Here is a 22,493-nt window from a genome sequence, read left to right on the forward strand (position 1 = left end):
CACGATCCAGTTTTAGAGCCTGGATCAGCTCATTTAAAATGAAAAATAAAATGCCCATTTACAGCTCTTTTCCACTCGCACCATTAGCTCCAGGCAATCATCGATCTGCTTTCGATCTCTAGAGGTTTGCCTTTTCTGGAGATTCCGTATAAATGATTTGTACAATATAATCTTTTGATGCCTGGCTTCTTTTACTGAGTAAAATGATTGTGAGGTTCATCCTTGTTGTGGCATGTATCCACATTCTATTCATTTTTATTGCTGAATAATATTCCATTGTATTTTGTTTATCTGTTTGCCAGTTTATGAACATTGGGTCAACAATTGACTGTGATAATGATGGACCTTGAAGATCCTACATATGAGATGTCATTTCAGAGAGAGAGATTTAGTAAAGTCAGGAAATGTCAAGTTTGGGCAATTTTGAAGAATGCTGTTATGAATATTCATGTACAAGTCTGTGTGTGGACATACATTTTCATTCTCTTGGGTAAATACTAAGAGTAGAATTGCTGGATCAGAGTAAGTTTATGTTTAGTTTTTTTTTTTTTTTTGTAATTGCTCTAGGGACTACAATATGCATCTTAACTTAGGAAGTTTATTTCCCTCAGGTTGGTTATTGTTTTTTGTTGGTTTCGTTTTCAGGAACTTGTCTCGATTTAATTTGAGCATCTGTGTCTTTTGTATACGCAGCTGCTGTGTTTGCTCAGTTTTTGTTTTATAGCTTAGCGTTTCTTTTTAGGGGTCACTCCTCTGACTGGTTAACTTAGTGGTCAGCTGGGGATTTGAAAGAGGTGATCGAACATCATAATCCATATGATTTGTGGGTCTGTGTGTGAGTGTCGCGGGCGACACATTCACAGGCCAGGCAGTTTTCAAGTCAGATCTGGGTTTTTTTTCTCCTGGGGCCATCTCAGGTCCTCTCTGCACGTGCATAGTCTGACGTTTGCCCTGGACTGCAATCTCAGGCTAGCAGAAATGTGAGCGCTCCCCATTTTTCTTGGACAGTGTGCTAATTTTATTGACATCACTCCTGGGTGTGGGATTTTTGCCCTCTGCAGTCCTCTCTGGTAGCAGGTTTGCAGGGCCAGTGCTACTGTGACAGGGCTACCATGCAGGATGAGCTGAGGATGGCCCTGGGGCTGGGGGCACGTAGGGGCAGGATGGGAGGAGCCCAGGCAAGAATGCCACCAACTCCCCTGTTCTTACCTGAAGTTCAGCAGGTTTTCATGAATAAACATTTCTCAGTTTGTTGTTTGACTTCAGTTGATTACCAGAGCCCTTAAATTGTTGGGTTTTTTTTACAATTTTGCTCAGTATAACAGTTGTTTTGGGGAAGAGAATTTACTCATCTCTTCTCTCTGCCATGGCCAGAGGAAGTTCCTGTGCCCCTGGACCAACGGGGCTCTCTTTGAACTATCAGAACTTTGCTGTCTTATTGAGAGCACTTTGTTCTCAGCAGAGCTGGCTCTCCACTAAATAAATGTCACAATTCCAGAGTGCTGGTTTTTACAAGATCCTACAGCATAGTCTGGTAGGAAGACCCTGGCTTTTATAGTTCTTGCCTTGGCACTAAGTGGCCACTAATTACCTGGATGACTTGAGGAAATTCATTACATGTCTGATGTCATTTTCCGTACTCATAAAATGGGGAGAATAACGATGACCCTTTGAAAAACATTAAGGATTTACATATTTGGGGTGATGATATTATATTTTTGGTTACTTGCATATACTGTCACCTGAGTAAGTTTTTAGGATCAGTGGAATCTCTAGCAGCTTCTTTAGGGAACATTCTGTCTGTCTACATAAGGAGAAAGCTGGCTCTCATAAGCCAGTCTAATAAGGACCTACTGTATAGCACAGGGAACTCTACTTAATACTCTGTAAAGACCTATACGGGAAAAGAATCTACAAAAGAGTGGATACATGTATATGTATAACTGATTCACTTTGCTATACGTAGAAACTAACACAACATTGTAAATTAACTCTACTCCAATAAAAGTGAAAGAAATAAAGTGGCTGTTATGAAGAGAGTTTGTAATCTATACAGTACTAATAGATAAGGAAATAAAAGGGGGTTAGACAGTCATGTGTTCCTCAGGATGCTTCAGCCCAGGGCTAGGTAGAGGGGGTGGCCACATTTAAAAGGAGCGCTCACTCATACGGGGACACTGAAACATCACTGGAAATAGAATGGGATGTAGATAGTTGTGTTACATAGGGTTCCTCTGGGGACAGTACCATACACAGGTGGAAAGAGTATTTTGATGACCTGATTGCAGTAGGGGTTGAAACCCCCAAAGAGCCTGTTTGAATGAGACACTTCTTTGCTGCTGTGTCTTCTAAGGTTTCTGGTGAAGTGAAAGTCATGGTGCTGGTTTTGCCGAGTTGGTTGAACAAATTGGAGCTGAACTCAGTTGCTCAGGGCAGTGGGGGGCTGGTCTGCTTCCATCACTCTTCCTTTTGCTTCCTTTCCCACTCAGCACTCGGTCTCTCCTCTCAAGGAATGTAGGACAGTATTTTAAAAAATAGTGGTATAAAGGTTATAAATTATCAGTATGATGTTTGAAGAGCTCTTTTCTTCCTTAGTCAAATATTTATTATCGGCTTCCTCTGTGCCAGTCACCCTGATAGGCACTGCAGAAACAGGTTTTGACATAAGTCTCCAGTCTGTTATTTTAGGGAATTCCCTGGCGGTCCAGTAGTCAGGGCTTGGAGCTTTCCCTGCCGAGGGCCCGGGTTCGATCCTGGTCAGAGAACTAAGATCCCACAAACCGCGTGGCGTGGCCAAAGAAAAACAATCTGTTTTTTAAAGTTTTTTAATTAAAAAATTGCTTCTAACATCTTAATGTTAATTTTTTTTTTTTGCGTTGCTGCTTAAACCACAAAATAAAGACCTGGTTTCAGAGGATCAAGGCTGTACTTATCAGAGTCGATTCCCTTGACCATTACTTGCAGTAAATGGAAGCTGCTTCTATTTCGTCTCACTGTGATTGCTGATTTTGAGTTTTCTCCTTCCATCTTGGCTCTGTGGAGATCATATCTGACATCCTTCCCTGAGACTGCCTGGCCAGTGTCATTGGTGAGGTATTATAGCTTGAAGTGACTTAGAGATCACTGGATTGAAACAGGCCAGTTGTACAGAGAGGAAAATTAGAATTTTGAAATCCGTCCAAGTTGCATCACGGGCCAGTGGCAGAGCATGGGTAGAACGCAGTTGTCCTCAGTCCTGATCTTCTGCAACACCACATGACCTCCCCCTATAAGCAGGATGTATGTACGTATGTGTACATCTGTTTATTCATCCGTCAAAACATTCTTTCATCAGTACATCCATCCATCCATCCATCTAGCCATTAATTCATTCCTCCATCTCTGTCTCTTTCTTTTTCCTCAGACTTCATACTCAGGTGAATATATGTGAATTCATTTTCAAGATAAAGATTCAAAACACATTTTGGTTGCTAACTAATCTGAAAGGCAAAAGTATTTCCTTTTTCTCCTGTAAACTTTCTTTGTGACTGAATGTGCTTTTCTCAGAGAGAAGCTATATAGAGACATGCTTTCACAGGTTTTCAGCAGAAAAGTTTATGATAGAAGAAAGTTTCACCACCTCAGGCTTAATTTTAAAATGTACATAATTGTCTTTATTTCCACCCCAGAACTGCATGCTACTTGGAGGACGGAAGAACACAGATGTCCCCCTGGAAGGATACTTAGTAACACCAATACAAAGAATATGCAAGTACCCTCTCCTTTTGAAGGTACTTTATGTGTTTACTTCATTGTTGCATTTCCCTTGTACCTGCATATTTTTGCTGATGATCTTTAAAAAAAATTTCTTTTAAATAGTGTGACATTCCAAAGAAAAGGCAAATATAGTTATTGGGAAAAATAGCTATTTTGTCGGTAATTTATATAGAGAGTGGGAAGCAAATGTCCTCGGAAAACACTTTTAGTGCTCTTTGTAAAAAATATGCTTGTTTGAGTTTCCTTCAGCGTAAATGCATTAGTTTCAAGATAGATCCCATTAAGTACATTATGATCAGTTTATATAGCGCTTTGTCTACAGGGTTCCTTATCTTAAGTAAATTTGCTGTTGGTATATATTTTTTTCATTTCCCCAAACATTGGTGACTTCTTGACGCTAATGAAGTTAAGGCCAAGTTACATAATTTCAGAGCCTGGTTTTTAAATCATTATTACAGGGAATGGTGTGGGTCACATGGGATAATAAATGATAGAAAGTGGAAAGACAGTGCTAAGACAACACTGCCTCTGGAAAACAGGAAATGTCTTACGGTCGTAGGTCCATCGCCTCATTACAATGACCAAAAGTTTTATTATCAGAAACATATTATAATATACTAATTACTGCCTATACTGCAAGGGTCTATGAATAGATTAGAACAGCAGTTCTGGAAAGGATGTTTTTTGGAAATGTAGCATCTGAATAGACAGTTTGGGGTGGTGGTTGAACATTTGAGTTCTGAGTTCAAATCCTATGCCTTCTGCTTACTAGCTGCATGACTGAGCTTATAATCTAACCTCTAAAAGTCATGGGCTTTATTCATGAAACAGAAAAGATGATGATGACATGATGAAATTATAACATATATCTAAAAGAATGTATATATGTATGCATATGTATATCTCTGTGTATACATGTGTATGCATATACATAAAGGAGTACCTACTGATTAATTGGGGTGTTTTATACGCATCATTTAGCATAGTATGTACTCCATAAATGTTAGCCATTATTACTCATGTATATTTGATTCTTTTAATATATTAACTACTTCTTAGCTTCTAAATTTAAAAAAAACCTCAGAAATGTTATGGACATACTAACTGGTGTTCTTACTGATTTACTTTTTGAGAAATAAATGTTATGAATTTGAACTAAAATGCATTTTTTCACTACAGGTTTTGTCAGTTGCATAAATTAGGTCTCAGTGAAAATTTACTTTGGAAAGGATTTCTTCTTATTAAAAAAACAAGTTAAAGTTGCTTGGTTAGCTAATGTAGAGAGAAGCTGGCACAGGGATGTCCAGGTCTGCAGAGCTTTGGCATGGGAAGATTGGTGCAAATGTGACTCCCATCTTTCTGGGAGTCCCTTCAGACCTCTGACTTGGTGACTCAGATTGCATGCGTTCTCATCACTCCAGTTACTCCTAGCCCTGATTTTGGAATCCCGAGGGTTTGTTTGTTTTAAGAGTCAGAAGGATAGTGATATTAAGAGAAACATATCAAGTTAAGTGGTTGTTCTAAATCAACTCCTTTCTGGTGAAGGATGACCTCAGGTGACCTCACAGATAGGAACATGGACATATCCTTGCTTAGGAAGAAAGAGGTCGATTCAGAGCATCTTCAAGAATTAGAGGAATGACATCTTTTCCCTTTTTTTGGAAGATTATCTTCACAAAGAAACAGGAGAAAACTACTTGTGTAGTAGATATATTGGTGTTGATGGTTTTCTTTGTTGTACCATTGGCTGAAAAATTGAGCTGGTATTCTGGGATGATCTGCAATGGTTTTATTTATTCAGAGAAAAACATTAGGGGATTAGGCCGTGTGTTAAAGAAAAGGTATGTTGGTCTTATTTGTGGAACCTGGAATTATTGGGTTTGGCCAATCAGCACAAGGTTCATAGCAAGTAACTGACAGATTATTACTAGTCATTTCTCCTGCTGTCTCACATTATCTAAATTCATGTCTCAACTCCAGAGATACCCACCGGGCACACAGACTGCAGGCTGCCTTCGCCACTTCACGTAATTTACAAATAATTCTACACTTGAGAGTCTCTGCAGAAGCCTGCATATCTCCTTTATGGATTTGTGATCCAGCATAACTATTTAAGCCTGCTCTTGGGAGTGATGTAATGTGCATTCTTTTTTTTTTTTTTTTTTTTTTTTTTGCGGTACGCGGGCCTCTCACTGCTGCGGCCTCTCCTGCCGCGGAGCACAGGCTCCGGATGCACAGGCCCAGCGGCCATGGCCCACGGGCCCAGCCGCTCTACGGCATGTGGGATCCTCCCGGACGGGGACACGAACCCTTATGCCCTGCATCAGCAGGCGGACGCTCAACCACTTCGCCACCAGGGAAGCCCATAATGTGCATTCTTTTGGTGTTAGTTCTATAGAGTGTGAATATTTTGAATGCAGGGTCAAAGTTTATGGCAGAAATTTCAACAATAACAGACATCAAGAGAGTATAACAACAACTGCATATTTTCCCACTGTATGTTAACAATTAAGAAAATTCTTTTAAAGACTTGCCTCAGGTTTTCTGTAATTGTTTTAATTACATGATGATAGCAACTGTAGTAAAGAAACAAATGACTAATTAAAAAGTAACGTGGTCACAACTGTCTAGACAGTGGGTGAAGATGTTTAATTTTGTGCTTCTAAACAAGACCTTTTATAAGGTTAAAGATTATTCTAGTTCTGATATCCTGAATGGAAAAAAAATAAAAAGAAAATAAAAGCAAAAAGAAAGCTGTTGAAGGGTGTATGGAAGTTCATTCATTGCAGAGAATGAACCTGAGTTGTTGGCAAACACGGCATAAATTCCTCCTTTAATGATGGAGTATTGTGGAATTTATAAATTGTTTATTTTACTAGAGTATAAGACTATTTAAAAAATTTGCTTTATTTATGACATTTTTATAGTTTCTCAAAAAATATTAGAAAATAAGGAACTTAAATTGTTTCTGAAATTATAGGACATATTCATTTAAATATTTACTATTCTTTTAAAGGCTCTAGGAAAATGAAATCAACATATAAAGATGTCCTCCTTTTGGAGCAAAGCTCAAACTTATAAAAAATTACATGCAGTAGGTGAGATATTTGACAATTCCAAAGGAGATGCCTAATTTAGTTTTTTGAAAAAACATCATTTTGAGGGAAACATTAAAGTGAATGCAAAGTGTGCAGGGGGTAACGCTTATTCATTGATGCAGCCTTTTGTTTTTTATCTTAATTTGGTGGAGTTTGTGATGTCACTTCTGAAATTGGCTCTCACGGACTTTGCAGTTTTCATTTCCTGGTCAGTCTGAACCTGCTGTCCCAGAAAGCTGAAGATCAAAGGGCGGTTTGTTTTTTTGTGTATAAACAGGAGTTGCTGAAGCGGACTCCAAGGAAACACAGTGACTATGCAGCAGTGATGGAAGCCCTCCAAGCCATGAAAGCCGTCTGTTCCAACATCAACGAGGCCAAGAGACAGATGGAGAAGTTGGAAGTTTTAGAGGAGTGGCAGTCTCACATTGAAGGCTGGGAGGTACAGTCATTGTACTCAACGACTGAGCTTAAAATAGTTTTGTTATGTCTTCTGCTGTGCGTAGAGTTACTGGCGTTGGATGGAACCATAAATGGTCGTTTTCCTAGGTAATGCTAGAGGGCTCTAACTGTTTCCGAAAAGTGCTGTCATTATTCTTTTAAAATATCTTTAAAGGGGCAGTTAATTAACTTAACTTCAACCTGAAAGCTTTACGATAGAGCCAATCAAAACTGTGTGTGTTATAAGCTTAAATAGTTCAGTATTTGTGCATCATGACAAATCTTTCTCCTGTCTTAACTTTGGTCAGTAATACATAATCGTAGCCTGAGTCCTGGAGAGAGTAAAGAAGGGGAGTAAGGCTCCAAACCTGTGCTGTGATATTATTATTTTCAGACTCTAAGTTAGGTATTTGATGATGAATTTCATTTTAAGTCCACTTCATCTCTCTAAATTTGAACTTCTTCATTTCTAACATGAAGAAACTGGCCATGACATGATTTTTAAGGTCCATTCAAGATGAAAAATTTTATGGTTTCATGATTCGCTAAAGAAAGAGTTTTTTAAATGACAAAAAAGCAAACGAAGAGTGATATTCAGAATCTGTAATATGTTTTCAGCTACGGTAATTTGTATCCCAGTTATTTCATGGAGTTGGAGCCCTATATTACTTTAGCACTATGTAAAGGATAAACTACAATTCTTTCTTTAAATTGACTTAATTTACATGATCAAGAGCTTTCAACTAGGATAATTTCTTATGGTTATAAAGTAAGCAATTAAGATAATATTTTGAAAGTGTAAAGAAGATTTAAAATGTCCAACCAAATATTGTATCACACAAATCAAGGGGATTGCTTTTATCTTTGGGGCTATATAATTGACTGATACATTTCTTATCTTCAGTGTTGGTTTCCATTTAGATATAACCTTACATCCATTCAGATTTACAAAGAAACCTCAAACATTGACCCCAGGGAATGCTCCTATTTATCCATTCTTTGCCATTAATCTTTTAAAATGCTGACTGACTTAGTTTCTTCCTCATCTATATTCTTTCATTTCAAGTGTTCAGGGTGACCCCTTATTTCAGCATGAATGCTACTTATTTCAATCAATTAAAATGGTTGTGTGTTTTACAGTTGATTCATAATGATAATTCCTTTCCTGGGGGCAGTTGTCCTGCTGGGCTGAGAAAAATAGATGAAAGTTTGCTTTTGCCATTCTGTTGTCACTCAAACATCAGAAGAAAAACCGAACTTGTTTTAAATTGCAGGATTTGTCAGTGACTTCTGCCAGGCCTTTGACCAAAATAAAACTCTTTTAGGTTCTCTAGGGAAATGGAATCTGTCATAATTTTGTTTCCTCCTCATGTATCAGTATATCCTAAAAATTGAGTCTCCTTTAGAAATGGGAGAATCCTTAAAAAGTGTTGCTATTTTTTCCACTGTTCATGGCCGGTTACTCAAAGGAAGAGTGCTATGTGGTCCATACTATGTCATTTGTAGCCTATAGCGGTGGGTGCTTCAACCTCACCAGCCTGGGTGGGTTTACAGCACTTGGAGTGGGAGAGAAAAATGGAGCCTGGGGACAGAGGAGACTGGTGAGAGGAAATCTGATGTGACCACAGTTCCAGTGGGCACAGGGGAGATAAAATGAAGGTCGGGTTCCAAAAAGAGAGGCAACACAAATTCTACTTGAGTAGGATTTGAAAATGAGTGCGTAAGACACAGCCATACAGTGACTTGGGAGTTTTGGTACTTTGAGGGAATGCAGCTTGGAGCAGGGTCCAGCCAGTTGATTGGAAACTTGTGATAAGAACCTGATTTCACATCTCAGTCCACCACCTTGGAGAGATGGGGGAAAGCTGTTAATAGTACTCAGGCCTGGTCCCTTCTGGGAAGTTTAGGAGGATCTGCTATCTGGTAAGACTCCAAAAGTGCACAGATCAAAGGGAGGGATGCAGCCATATAGGATGAATTCAGGCCCTGGAAGGGAGTGGGAATGGTTAGGGCTTTCTGTGAATCGCTAACAGGGATTATTGCTCAGCTTACAGGCAGCTTTATGTATGTTCAGAGCGACTCTCGTGAGGTTAAGACAAGGCCAAGGACAAATGTCTGATGGCATGACAGTCACAGAACAGAGAGTTCCTTCAAGAGCTGTGGAGGTTAGCAGCCTTGAGCTAACGTTGGGTAACAGCTCTCTAACTCCTTCCAGGAGCACCTGCGGACCTTTTAGGACTATCTTAGAGTTGACACTCTTGCTCCAATAACTAAAATTCTCTTAAATGGAGATCTGAGTCTGATACACCATGACTTTGCATTATTTCCACTTTTGGTGGATTATTATTTCAAGTATGTCACTTAATTAGCTAGGGTCTTATTTCCCCATTCATCAAATGAAGGGGAGTAAAATCTCTCCAGTAACTTGCCTCTCTGGTATTTTGTGCTGCTAAATTATCATTACATTCCTTTATATTGAATTTAAGTAAACAAGCAATTGAAATTTATTGTTCTCAAATCATATGATATAATGAAAAAAGCCTGGCTTTTGTGCAGGTTTGGTTTCCAGTCTGGAACCCTTAGTATGGGGATGAAGCACCAGATCTCTTCGGCGTACAGTTTGGGTTATTACAGGGGTCAATGAAATAAATGAAAGTGCTTTGAACACTGTAAAACGCTCTGCAGATAACAGGTAGTATTTTAAAGCTTTGGTTCAGCCGTTAGATTTCACCCTTGAGAAATCCCCTTTATTTGTCTAATTTATGCACCTAAGTTTATGTTACTTAAGGTTATATGGTTCCAAGCAACAGAAAATAAAAGGAAAATTAATTTAAAAGATATTGAGTAGCTCATGGAATCAACAGAAAAGCTACCCTCTCAGACTCGAAAGGGTATCTAGGCAGTTGAAGCTCTTTGGTGGTCTTATCAGTGCCCTAGCTAAAACGAATAGGCGCTAGTCATTTTTTCCATCCTTACGTTACTCCATTCAAGATTCAAGATCAAAATCCGAGATTCCACCGATCTTGCATGGGTAAATTTGCGCAGGGGAGGGCAGGGGCCCTTGATTGTCCATCAACCAATTTCCTTTTGAGGAAATGCTGATCCTCCACTGTAGGCAATCCTGGTGAGTCTCTCTGAAAAGTTTGCTGAAGTATTGGGTTGGCCAAAGGGTTCGTTCGGGTTTCCCCATAAGGTGTTACGGAAAAAGCCGCACTAACTTTTTGGCCAACCCAGTACTATAATCCCCACTACACAGCTTTTTAAAATGAGGGCTATATAACTTAACCAAGTTCTTACAACTAACAGAGAGCAGAGTTTAATTTGCAAATAGGCAGACTGATTCTAAAGTTTCTATTCCTCATCACCGTGTAGTATTCTATCCACTCAGGTTCAAGTTTAGCACGTTCTTTACGTGAAGTTGGTTTTGCTGCTTGTCCTTTAAAAAGTGAGTTGATAGTAGAAATTAGGCTTGCGGTCAGCATTTACATAGTGACTGTACCACAGAAGATCTGTAGTTTACGTGGTCATATTTGAAGTTCTGCTTTTGATTAGTATCATGTATTATATCTCAGTCATATATCTTATCCATTTAAAACATTCCACCACATATTCTACTGAAGGTAATTGTAGGGCGGTGATCCATGTTCTTGGAAAGAAGTTTGTTAGCTGTTTAATCAGAGTGACTGATTCATTTCTTAGAACAGGACCATGCTCAGTCTGCTTTTGGGTTGATCGATAGTATTGTCATAACTAATTCTTTGGCGTCATACTGAACATGGATAAGGGAGTATCCGTAAACATTATGTCATTTAGTTATTCAGCATTATGTCCTTGATAGGACTGTTTGGAACTGATCTCTCAAATCTGGAAAAAAATCACAATAAAAGAGTGGGAATTATTAATAGATGAAGGTGTCGGAAGACATAAGATCAGGATCATTTTTGTGTTTTAGGAAATAAAAAGAAGCAGAATTGAAATTTGACACCTTGATTACCTTTTTACGTGGAGAAATACAGTGCTACAAGACCATTTTAAAATCACCTCTTGTTGGTTTTGGAATCTCCTTGCTGCCTACATTTGATTCAGTTTGTGTCTGACAGTGTATTGACCTCAGAGTAATGTTCTCTTGTTATTTTATGAGTGTGAGTCTTCCACAGGTTGTGATGAGACCTGATTTCTTTTTGTCCTCTCCACAAGGTGATTCGGTAGATACAAATTTGTCTACTACCTTGAGGTTGAATTGATTTATAGATGACTCTTGTTATTTAAGGATAAGTGGTTTAGGAAGACAACCATTGAGAGTGAATCCACTTAGAAAGGAGACCAAAATTTTATAAAAAGTGGGAGAGGAGGAAAGTTTGATTGGGACTTTATCTTGGTAAAATGAAAAGTTATATTATTAGTTTGTTTTAGCTAATCTAATATGTAACAGAATTTAGGTTTTTATTTCAGTTAATAATTTGAATCTCAAAAAGAGTTAGTCTTTTTTGGGGTGGGTGGGGACATACATTTTATGACAAGACTCTGATGAAACAATATATTCTTATTTCATGTTTGACTTTCCTAGTATTTTAAAAAGATTTTTTTGAAAGAATATTCAAATGCTTCATTAATTTTCTCAAGAGACTCCTCTGGTATTGAAACTGTTCTCTTATGAAACACCTATCTCGTTGTCATTCTAGTCATTTTTCTTTTCTTGCATCATGAATGGGTCTAGCTCTGATAGACCTTCATCTGCCAATGCCTTGTATATGAGTGGGGAAGTTCCAAGGCCTGTCATCTTTTACCTTTTCCAAGATTATGGTTTCCTCTCTGCAGTCAGTCTGTGTTTTCCTGATACTGGCATTCAGCATTTAGTTGACCAGATGAGTTAGATAGACCCTGGTGGGAAGCAGGGAGAGCTGATACTGGGGTAAGATAATTAAGGAGCAGTTTCATTTGACAGTGATTTTTGCCACCTCATAGCTGTAACACATCAGTCATGAACCCTTATGCAACTTACATTAAGAGAACTTGTTGACATAAAAAAGATGTACCCTTTCAAACAGTCTAGATACGGTTTAGCAATATTATTTTTATTGGGTTTATTGAGAGGAGGGGATTTGTTTTATTGGGTTTATTGAGAGGAGGGGATTTAGTTCTTCCTAAATCATGATTGCAATGTTTGAAGAAACATTGGAAATTAGAAAAAAGCCATAAAATAAACATGCGTGCTTCTAATTGTCTTTTTTGGCTATTATCATCTTCTGAAAGTTTGCTTTGTCATCTAATGTGTCCCCTTATGAAATTCATCGTGCTTCCACCTTACATTCTGTGCTGATGCTTTGAAATTCATTTTTCATGTATGCTGACCATATAATTGGCAGCCCATTATATACCTCAAATTATAGATTCAGAAATCATTCAGCTTCTTAAATTAGACTCTGAATTGTTATTCTTTTCTTGCTGGATCTTGTTAACACAAGACACACACAAAAAGAAGTGGACCTTGGTGAGGCGTGTTGCCCACGTGGATGCCTCTGGGTCCCAGTGTGTATGTCTGAAGTCACTGCTGGATCCATCCATTCGATTGCTCTCTTAACCATATTGGGAAGTGATATTTAAGTGGTGTCCTTCATAAATTTGACAAGGAAAACTACTGGAAAATGATTGAAACCTGAAACCACAGCATGGAATGAACTGTATGAATAAATGTTTAATAATAAACATACATAATCATAAACACACACAGCCATCATCCCTGATATTCATCACTGTTAATTCATGCCAACTCTCATTTCATTAATGTTAAATTATAGCTGTGATCACACAGCATTTAATTCTGTGTTTACATATCTGTTTCTCCACTAATATGTGTGTTTCTTGGGAGCAGGGGTCGTGTCTCATGTTAAGGGTCCCCAGCATCTAGGACAGTGTCTGATACATAGCTGGTTGACTGGTAATTGAATGCAGATATAATTACCTTGTAGTTATGTAGTAATTGTCATTGTCTTTTCACTATGTTTTTGGCTCCTTTGGTTCATGGCAATGATTCTGATGTGGTTCTGTTCAGAGTCCAATATTTGTTTCATTATCCCGCTGCTTTGAAGTTCTCTAATGCTCTTTAGCATCCTGTTCTTGTTTATGGTTCACAAATGTACCATGCAAGATTTTTCAGTTTTTTGTATTAAAGTTGAACACCCTGCAAGTGTTTGAAATTCAGTCTTTGTAAATTTCTGTAGTACAGGTCTTGTTTCCTCTGTCTAATGGTGGGTTTCCCTTACTACATTTCACCCTTCGCACTGCTGGGCAGTGGTGACGGAGGAGGAATAAATAGGTTTGCACAGCTTGGGGTAGAAAGAGAGAAGCTTTTGGAATGAGAGGATCCTGGTGGGTACATCTCCCACCACTGGTCACAGTTATTTATTTATGATTACTTCTTACCTTGACCTACCGGTTAACCTTCCTTTCGTGGTCCAATAAAAGCAGTCAGGATTAGAACCATGCAGGTAATTTCCTAGTTGGAGTTTTGCTGTATTTAATTCTATATATGTAATTCATCACAAGCAAACAGTCTCTGATTTTTACATGGTAAATGTAGCTTTCTAAAGGGAAATTCGAATTAAAAATGATAAATCATATTGATGATAAAAGTATATTATTTTGGCTCTTTCAAAAATCTATTACGTACATTTTATGTATAAATTTTTATTGAGGTATAGTTGACATACAATTTTATGTTACTTTCTGGTGTAGGACATAGTGATGTGACATTTGTATACATTGTGAAATGATCACTACACTAAGTTTAGTTACAATCTATCACCATACAAAGTTAATACAATATAACTGACTGTATTTCTGTGCAGTGCAGTACATCTCCATAACTCACTTATTTTATAACTGCATGTTTGTACTTCTCGATCTGCTTCGCCCATTTCATCCCCCTCCGCGACCACCATCTGTTCTCTGTATTTGTGAGTCTGGGTTTTGTTTTATTTTGTATGTTTGTGCGTTTTATTCTTTAGATTCCACATATAAGTGAAACCTTCGGCATTCGTCTTTCTCCCTCTGACTTACTTCACTTAGTGTAATACCCCCCAACGTCCATTCATGTTGTCGCAAATGGCAAGATTTCATTCTTTTTTATGGCTGAGTAGTATTCTATTATATATACATGTACCATCTCTTCTTTATCCTTTCATCCATTAATGGAAACTTAGGTTGTTTCCATATCTTGGCTATTGGATATAATCCTGCACTGAACATAGGGGTTCCTAAATCTTTTCTGAGTTAGTGGTTTTGTTTTCTTGGGTTAGGTACCTAGTAGTGGAATTGCTGGATCATACAGTGGATCTATTTGTAATTTTTTGAAGGCCCTCCATACTGTTTTTTTTTTTATAGTGGCTACACCAATTTACATTTCCACCAACAGTGTACAAGGGTTCCTTTTTCTCTACATCCTTGCCAACACTTGTTATTGTCTTTTTGTTAATAGTCCTAGTTCTGACAGGTGTAAGGTGATATCTAAATAGAGAGCCCAGAAATAAACCCACAGATAGATGGTCAATTAATTTACGACAAAGGAGGCAGGAATATACAATGGGGGAAAGGACAGTCTCTTCAACAAATGGTGTTGGGAAAACTGACCATTATCTTATGTGACATACAAAAATTTACTCAAGATGTATTAAAAACTTGAATGTAAGACCTGAAAACATAAAGCTCCTGGAAGAAAACTTAGGCAGTAAGCTCCTTGGCATCATTCTTAGTAATGCTTTTTTGGATCTGACTCCAAAAGCAAGGGAAACAAAAGCAATAAAAACAAATGGGAGTTATCAAACTAAAAAGCTTCTCCACAGTGAAGGAAACCATCTACAAAATGCAAAGGCAACCTACTGAATGGGAGAAGATATTTGCAAGTCATATACCCCATAAAGAGTTAATATCCAAAATATATAAAGAACACATACAATTCAATAACAACAAAAAAATCTGATTAAAAATGGGCAGAGGATCTGAATAGACATTTTTCCAAAGAAGAAATATAGATGGCCAACAGACACATAATAAGATGCTCACTAATCATCAGGGAAATGCAAATCAAAACCACAATGAGATATCACCTTATTTTAGTTATTTTTTAAGGAATTGCTAAAAGACAGCAGGACTCTAAATCATATGGGTAAAAACATTATTTAAAAATATCTTCATTAAATATGTACAGATACACATTACACTATATGTAATGGCTTTAGGGTAGTTCAAAATTAATGATTTACACAAAGCCCTCTTATTTTTTAAAAATAAGGTTCTTTCATACCTTCCCTCTCAAATGTTGGTTTGATGATATCACTACACTGTTAAAATAGCTTATTTTCTTGGGCACTTTTTTCTTCATGATCACAATTTTTTCACAATACCATAATCTGCTGCCTCTGACATCTACAAAGTGACCCATGAAACAGCCTACAAAGCTAATTTAATAAAATAAACACGCTTTTTAAAATTTTAGAACTAGGAGTGGCCGACTTGCTGGAGATTTATATTAGGAGAAAATGTTTAACACATTGCCTGGCACATTGTGGAAATATTAAAAACCTGACTTTAGTATTCCTCTAGATCACAGTGTTTATTATATATGGTTACTCAATGACTAAATTTGTATTGGCCAAAGAATAGATATCTAGATTTAAAAATTAGCATCCATTTTCAAAATGAAGATAAAATACTAACCAGGTAAAATAACATTATACAGATTTTAATGAATATTCGGTGATGATGAAAGGTACCATAGGTGTAACTGTGATCTGTGACATATGATAAACATCTTTTCTGTCCTGGGCCCTGGGAAGCAGCTGGGACTACCTGGCAGGGCCCTGTGCTCACCTTCATCTCCATGTTAGCATCAGGCTTCCAAAGCAGTGTTGCTTCAAGTGTTGACAGAATACGACAATGTATCAGAATCTACTGCAATGGTCTGGGACCTACCCCAGATGTACTCAGTTTCCATCTGTGAGGATAGTGCCAGGGAACCTAAAAGTTTTTAGCAGTCCCATCAGGTGTGTCTTCCAAACTCTGAAATTTGAGCACCATTGTCTTAGAGGCTTTGCTCTCTTCCAGTAATCTGCCCAGCTTGTTTTATTGCTTCCACATTTTTGGTTTTCTAGCTAATTTGTCTGACATGCTCATTTTGATAGACTCCAGTGCTCTTGACTGTTTCCTAGCAATCCGATGTTTGTAATCATTCAATTTCAGTCATTCAATTTCAATTTTGTAGCTTCGCTTCTTTATCCCTAACCCCAGAAACTCTCTTGCCATTTCTAGATAATGAAAAATATTGCACGTAATTTTCAAAATATCATAAACCTCATGCATTTCACAGACAAAGCTGTGAGTTTTTTCCACTACAGAGAAAGGTAGATTATATCATGTAAGTGAGGGAGAAATATGACACATTAGTCAAAAACAGACATTTATCAAGTGTCTGCTTGCAGATAGGATGAATTTGAAGTGAGAGGCATATCGTGATTACACGAGAGACTATATCTGCACTTCATCAGATTTTCTTCAATATTTATAACAATGTATGTACCTCCGTTTCAAAATTTTGTAATGATTTTTAGTCACCATTGTCGTGGAAATAATACACAGATTAAATCATGGTAAAATCAAAGACACAATGGACATTCTTTTAGAATGAGGTTTTTAGACAAATCTGTATGTTTTGACACAGAGGTTTTTAAGTACGTAAGCATTTCCCTAGGAATTATTTAAATTATTCATGAAGATATTTCATGTGATGATAGTAGATTACTATGGTAGAAGATAGTAAAGGTGATACTGTATTAATTGTAGAAGTCTGCTGTTAAATATTAAAGACACATCACCTCAGTAATAGAAACATCTCAGTAGGATTTAGTAAAGCGTGTGTTACGTGTGTATTGTAAGATATACTTTGTATATTTGTGGCAATATGGGCTTGATGTCCTTACCCCATAAAATTACATTAATTGATAATTAAGCAGATGCTTTGAGTTGCTTATGAAAAGAAGTGTTTACCTCGAAGAGGTCAGTTAATCTTATTCTGAGGTTTTTTTTTTTTTTTTTTTTTTGGCGGTACGCGGGTCTCTCACTGTTGTGGCCTCTCCCATTGTGGAGCACAGGCTCCAGACATGCAGGCTCAGCGGCCATGGCTCACGGGCCCAGCTGCTCCACGGCATGTGGGATCTTCCCAGACCGGGGCACGAACCCGCGTCCCCCGCATCGGCAGGCGGACTCTCAACCACTGCGCCACCAGGGAAGTCCTTATTCTGAGTTTTGATCAGGAGCTAGGAGTTGGGAACTTATGGTGATGCCTTCAATATAATGTATCTGTATATTAGTGAGAGTTTTGAGAGCTTGCTGTGATATCAATCTGGATTAAATGAATCAAAAGTCAAGCTATTCAAGTATAGGCTAGAGGAAAGAGACCTGGGAGCACTTTGACTAGAGGGGCACCTTGAATCAATTGTAGGATGGGATTGCCATAAATATGCTAATATAACCTTATGCTAAATTAATATTATGTATTGTAGGGGACTGGAGAAATAATAGCATCACTGCTACATTCTTCATTTGCCAGCTCACATCCAAATGATTGTATTCACTTCTGGAGGTGTTCATGTTAAGGGAAACTCTGACAAACTGGAGAAGGTCCAGAGGAGATCTAGCAGGATCTTCCAGGTTTCTGAAATGAAGCCATATGGTCAAAAGGCAACGGTGTTACAGAGCCTGGAAGGCAGAAGGAAGCATGTTAGTTATGTTCAGATATTGGTCGGCCTTTCACGAAGAGGATATCTACCCAATCCTAGGAGGAAAAATAGCGAGTGAAAATCATGGTAGATTTTGGCTCTACAGTAAGAAAAACCTTTCTGATAATTAGACTAAATAAAGAAATGGACTATCTTATGACGGAAGGAGCTTAATTTTACTGGAAGTGTCCAGATACAAGCTGGAAGGCCTTTTTTTGTCAAGGCAGGAGTCGGTGTTCTCTGAGGCAACAAGATGTGTCCACCCTCAATAACCTGAGAAATAACATTGTCTTTAATGAATTAAACCATAAAATCAACATAGAGTGAAACACAGCAGAGATCAGAAATAAAGGAAGGAACCTTGCAGAATCAGATCACCTTCAATGTTAGTAATCATAATTGTAATAGCCTTTATTGAGTCCTTTCTATGCGTTAGGCATGTGCCGGGAGTTTTGCATATATTGCTTTATTTTCACTCTGACTGTATACATTAAGCCTGATTATCCCTTTTCTGCAGTGGTTTGAAGGTATATGAACATAGCTACAGAATCAAAGGAGCCAATGAGATGTTTGACTTGTTGGCATTGAAAGTAGAGAAAAGAGAGAAAGGTCTAGGAGGGAGAGGCACACAGAGAGACAGATAGACTTTGGACAGTCTTGTCCAGGTGGTGGATAGAGTCTCCTAGCCCAGTGCTTACAGAAGCTCCCCTTAAATCCACCTCGCCAAGATTCTTTCTGTTGATGTTTGGCTTTCCAAATGGGTTAAGTTTACAAAGGGAGATTGTTTTAGCCATACTTATGGGACCATTCAGCGTGTATGTCAGTTATCATCAAGAATAATATATCCGCTTTCTGTTTTACACATTGGTCCCCATGAGTTCTTCTTGGACAGTACCTCCCCGGAGCCTGTATATAAGGATGGAATAAATTGCCTCTAGTCCTTATAGTTCGCTCAAATTCACATTAAATTCTCCTTATATTTATTAACAAAGATAATAACCACAAACAGGTCAGAAAATGTATTGTTAGTAATTCTTTCATTTAGGAATACATCTATAAATAAATACCAACATATTTAATTTGGGAAACTTACTTGGAAGACTGGTTAATATGAAAATTAGCCTGATATTGGCAGTAACCCTTTATAATGTAATGAATTATTTTCCTGCCTTGGCACTTATGGGCTGCTGTATGGAATAGTCTAAGGTGAAGTGTTTTGTACCTTTTGAAAAATTGCTACAAATAAAGCCACTTTTCATAAGGTTGTGTAGGTCCCTTGTGCAAGGATCAATATGGTTTCCTTTTTTTTTTTACACTTTTTACATTTTTAATACTATTGTATCTTAATTTTTTTCTAAGAGAGGATGGTATTCACTATAAATTAGAAATCATTGCCCCTGAAACTGGGATTTATATTGATATTTGATGACATTTTTTGCTTAATTATCACATGACACGGTATATGAAATAGTGTAAAATTTTCACAGATCTCCATTTCTATATCTACCCTTTTGACAAAAGGAGAGAAGAGAGGGAAGTATTTAAAATTTGAAATGTGTTTGTAATGTAGATACTCGGATTAACACAGTAACACTGTCTTAATTAACTTCCCTTTCGGGAAGTTTCTTATTATAGTTATATGAGTTATGTTTTGAAAAGAATTTATTTTTTAATTAAAAAAGGAATTTTATTGACCTATAGCTGCTTTACAATGCTGTACCGGTCTCTGCTGTACAGCACCATGACTCAGTTACGCACATGTAGACAGTCTTTTTTTATATTCTTTGCCATTATGGTTTATCACAGGATGTTGAATATAGGTCCCTGTGCTGTACAGTGGGACCTTGTTGTTTATCCATTCTAAATGCAATAGTTTGCATCTTCCAACCCCAAACATGAGTTATCCTTTTAATTTAAATTTTTATAACTGATCAGAAAAACTATACCTATTGTTATGGTGAAAATATGAAATTAACATTAATGTTCTGAGTTTAAAATATCAAAAATTGAAATTAATGCATTAAGTTTAAAAAGAATCAGAAATTTGTTCCCGGATTTAAAGAGACCAGGCATGTTTATATTTAAAACAGAAGTATTCTTGAAGAGCACACTTAACAGATCTCTACTGAAAACTTTTTTTTGGTCCAACTCAGTGACTCAGGGCATTAGTTATGCTAGTCTAGGTTGTAGAAAAGAGTAGACTACAACATTTATATTGGCTCAAAATAGGTGTTTTTGACCAGCTCACACAACAACCCAATGTGTGTGTTCCGCTCAGTGGGCAGTTTTCCTTTTTTTAAAATAAATTTATTTATTTATTTTATTTATTTTTGGCTACGTTGGGTCCTTTTTGCTGCATGTGGGCTTTCTCTAGTTGCGGTGAGTGGGGGCTACTCTTCGTTGTGGTGCACAGGCTTCTCACTGCAGTGGCTTCTCTTGTTGCGGAGTACGGGCTCTATGTGGTGGCTTCTCTTGTTGCGGAGCACGGGCTCTAGGCCTGCGGGCTTCAGTAGTTGTGGCTCACAGGCTCTAGAGCGCAGGCTCAGTAGTTGTGATGCAGAGGCTTAGTTGCTCCGTGGCATGTGGGATCTTCCTGGACCAGGGCTTGAACCCATGTCCCCTGCATTGGCAGGTGGATTCTTAACCACTGCGCCACCAGGGAAGTCCCAGTTTTCCTTTTTTGATACTTCAGGGACCCAGGCTCCTTCCCTCTTGTGGTTCCTTTCAACTTCCAATGGTAAGCACTTAATATTAAGCATCAGTTTTGTCACTAATCATATGACCTTGTGGGCACTCAGTAAAGGTTTATTTAATGAATGAGTTTGCCAATGCAACTATTAATAAGTGTGGCAAGAGGTCCTATGGAATGTTGTTCTCTTTACATAGATTTTTTTTCTTTTTATTTCTTCTTTTTTCTTCCTCTCTATCCTAGAAGTGGATGCAGATGGCCCTCCATATTGTGGGTTCCGCATCTGAAGATTTAGCCAACTTCAGATTGAAAATACTCAGGAAAAATAATTCCAGAAAGTTTCAAAAACAAAACTTGCACCAACAGCTATTGGATAGCATTTACATTGTATTTGTAACTATTTACATAGCATTAACATTGTATTAGGTCTAAGAAGTAATCTTGAGATTATTTACAGTATACAGGAAGAGGGTCATAGGTTATATACAAATCCTACACCATTTTACTTAAGCGACTGGAGCACCCTCAGATTTTGGTATCTTCAGGGGTCTTGGAAGTGATCCCCCATGGATACAAAGGGATGACTGTATATAAATTGAGACCTGCTAAATATTCAGACAATTTCATGTACTTTGCTATCTGTTCATGGAGCTCTTTTTCCAGACCAGGGAAAGAAAGGAGGAGGATGAACGGAATATTAGGGACATGAATGTTATGAGTTAGTTTGAAATCACCTCCTTTTTAGAGAACAAAGGTGAAATGTGTCATATATGCTGTGTATGCATACATATATAAAACAGCTAAAAGGAGACAGAGAATCTCTTAAGAGTAGCTGTATTTAGTGATACTGACCAGGAGGAGACTGGGAGGGAATGATACCTACGTTCAGTGTATAAATATTTATACTATTTGAACTTTTATCCTGTCCATATATTGCATCTTAAAATAAAAACAAACCACTTTTAAGGAGAAAAAAGAATTACACACGAAAGTTTCTGTTAAGTAATCAGACATTACTTTCTCCGTTTTTCCTGACTTAGGGGTCCAACATTACCGACACCTGTACTGAAATGCTAATGTGTGGAGTCTTATTAAAAATTTCTTCTGGAAATATTCAAGAACGGGTGTTTTTTCTTTTCGATAACCTTTTGGTGTATTGCAAACGAAAACACAGGTAAGAATATAGACAGGTAATCGTTCAGAAACTGTTTATCCATCGCACAGGTTCAACCTTTCCTCTGTTCCCAGGAACTCGTGACCTCATCAGTAAACTTCCACATACTCTTAGCTTCCTCTCCTTGCACCTTGAAGAAAGGGAACGGGTTAGGATTAGAGCCAAGAGCTAATTAAATTGCTGTCTCTCTATCTTAATGAGCTTTTTAAAAAAATCCCTTTTTACCATCCGTGAAAATGAACCTGTTTATTTCTTGTAATATGCTCTCCTAAATTCTTTGTGTTTGGTAACAAGATTGGGATTAGTAGAAATGGGCTTTAGGAAGATCTAGAAGAGGCTGTTAATTCTACCTGTATGAAAGTCTTTTAAAAATTATAAGGTGATTCAAGTTGTTTAGGTGCAATTATTTTCCCCCCAACTTTACTGAGGTATAATTGACAAATAAAATTGTAAGATAAAGTGTACAGTGTGATGATTTATGTATACATGGTGAAAGGATTTCCCCCACTGAATTAATTAACACATCCATCTAGGTGCGATTATTAAAGACGTCAGTTTGAGAATGA

At 37.6% G+C, this 22,493-nt stretch overlaps 1 protein-coding gene across 1 annotated transcript in view; it reads left to right on the forward strand.

Annotated features, from left to right (window-relative positions):
• PREX2 (phosphatidylinositol-3,4,5-trisphosphate dependent Rac exchange factor 2) overlaps positions 1-22,493 on the forward strand; it is a 284,172-nt gene that overhangs the window by 83,257 nt on the left and 178,422 nt on the right. The window contains exons 5-7 of the mRNA XM_065895649.1: positions 3,669-3,770; positions 7,132-7,293; positions 21,794-21,927. Of these exons, the coding sequence (XP_065751721.1) occupies positions 3,669-3,770; positions 7,132-7,293; positions 21,794-21,927 (398 nt within the window). The remainder of the gene's footprint in view (positions 1-3,668; positions 3,771-7,131; positions 7,294-21,793; positions 21,928-22,493) is intronic.

The sequence above is a fragment of the Phocoena phocoena genome, chromosome 17 (genome assembly GCF_963924675.1).
Source record: "Phocoena phocoena chromosome 17, mPhoPho1.1, whole genome shotgun sequence".
Lineage (NCBI taxonomy): Eukaryota > Metazoa > Chordata > Mammalia > Artiodactyla > Phocoenidae > Phocoena > Phocoena phocoena.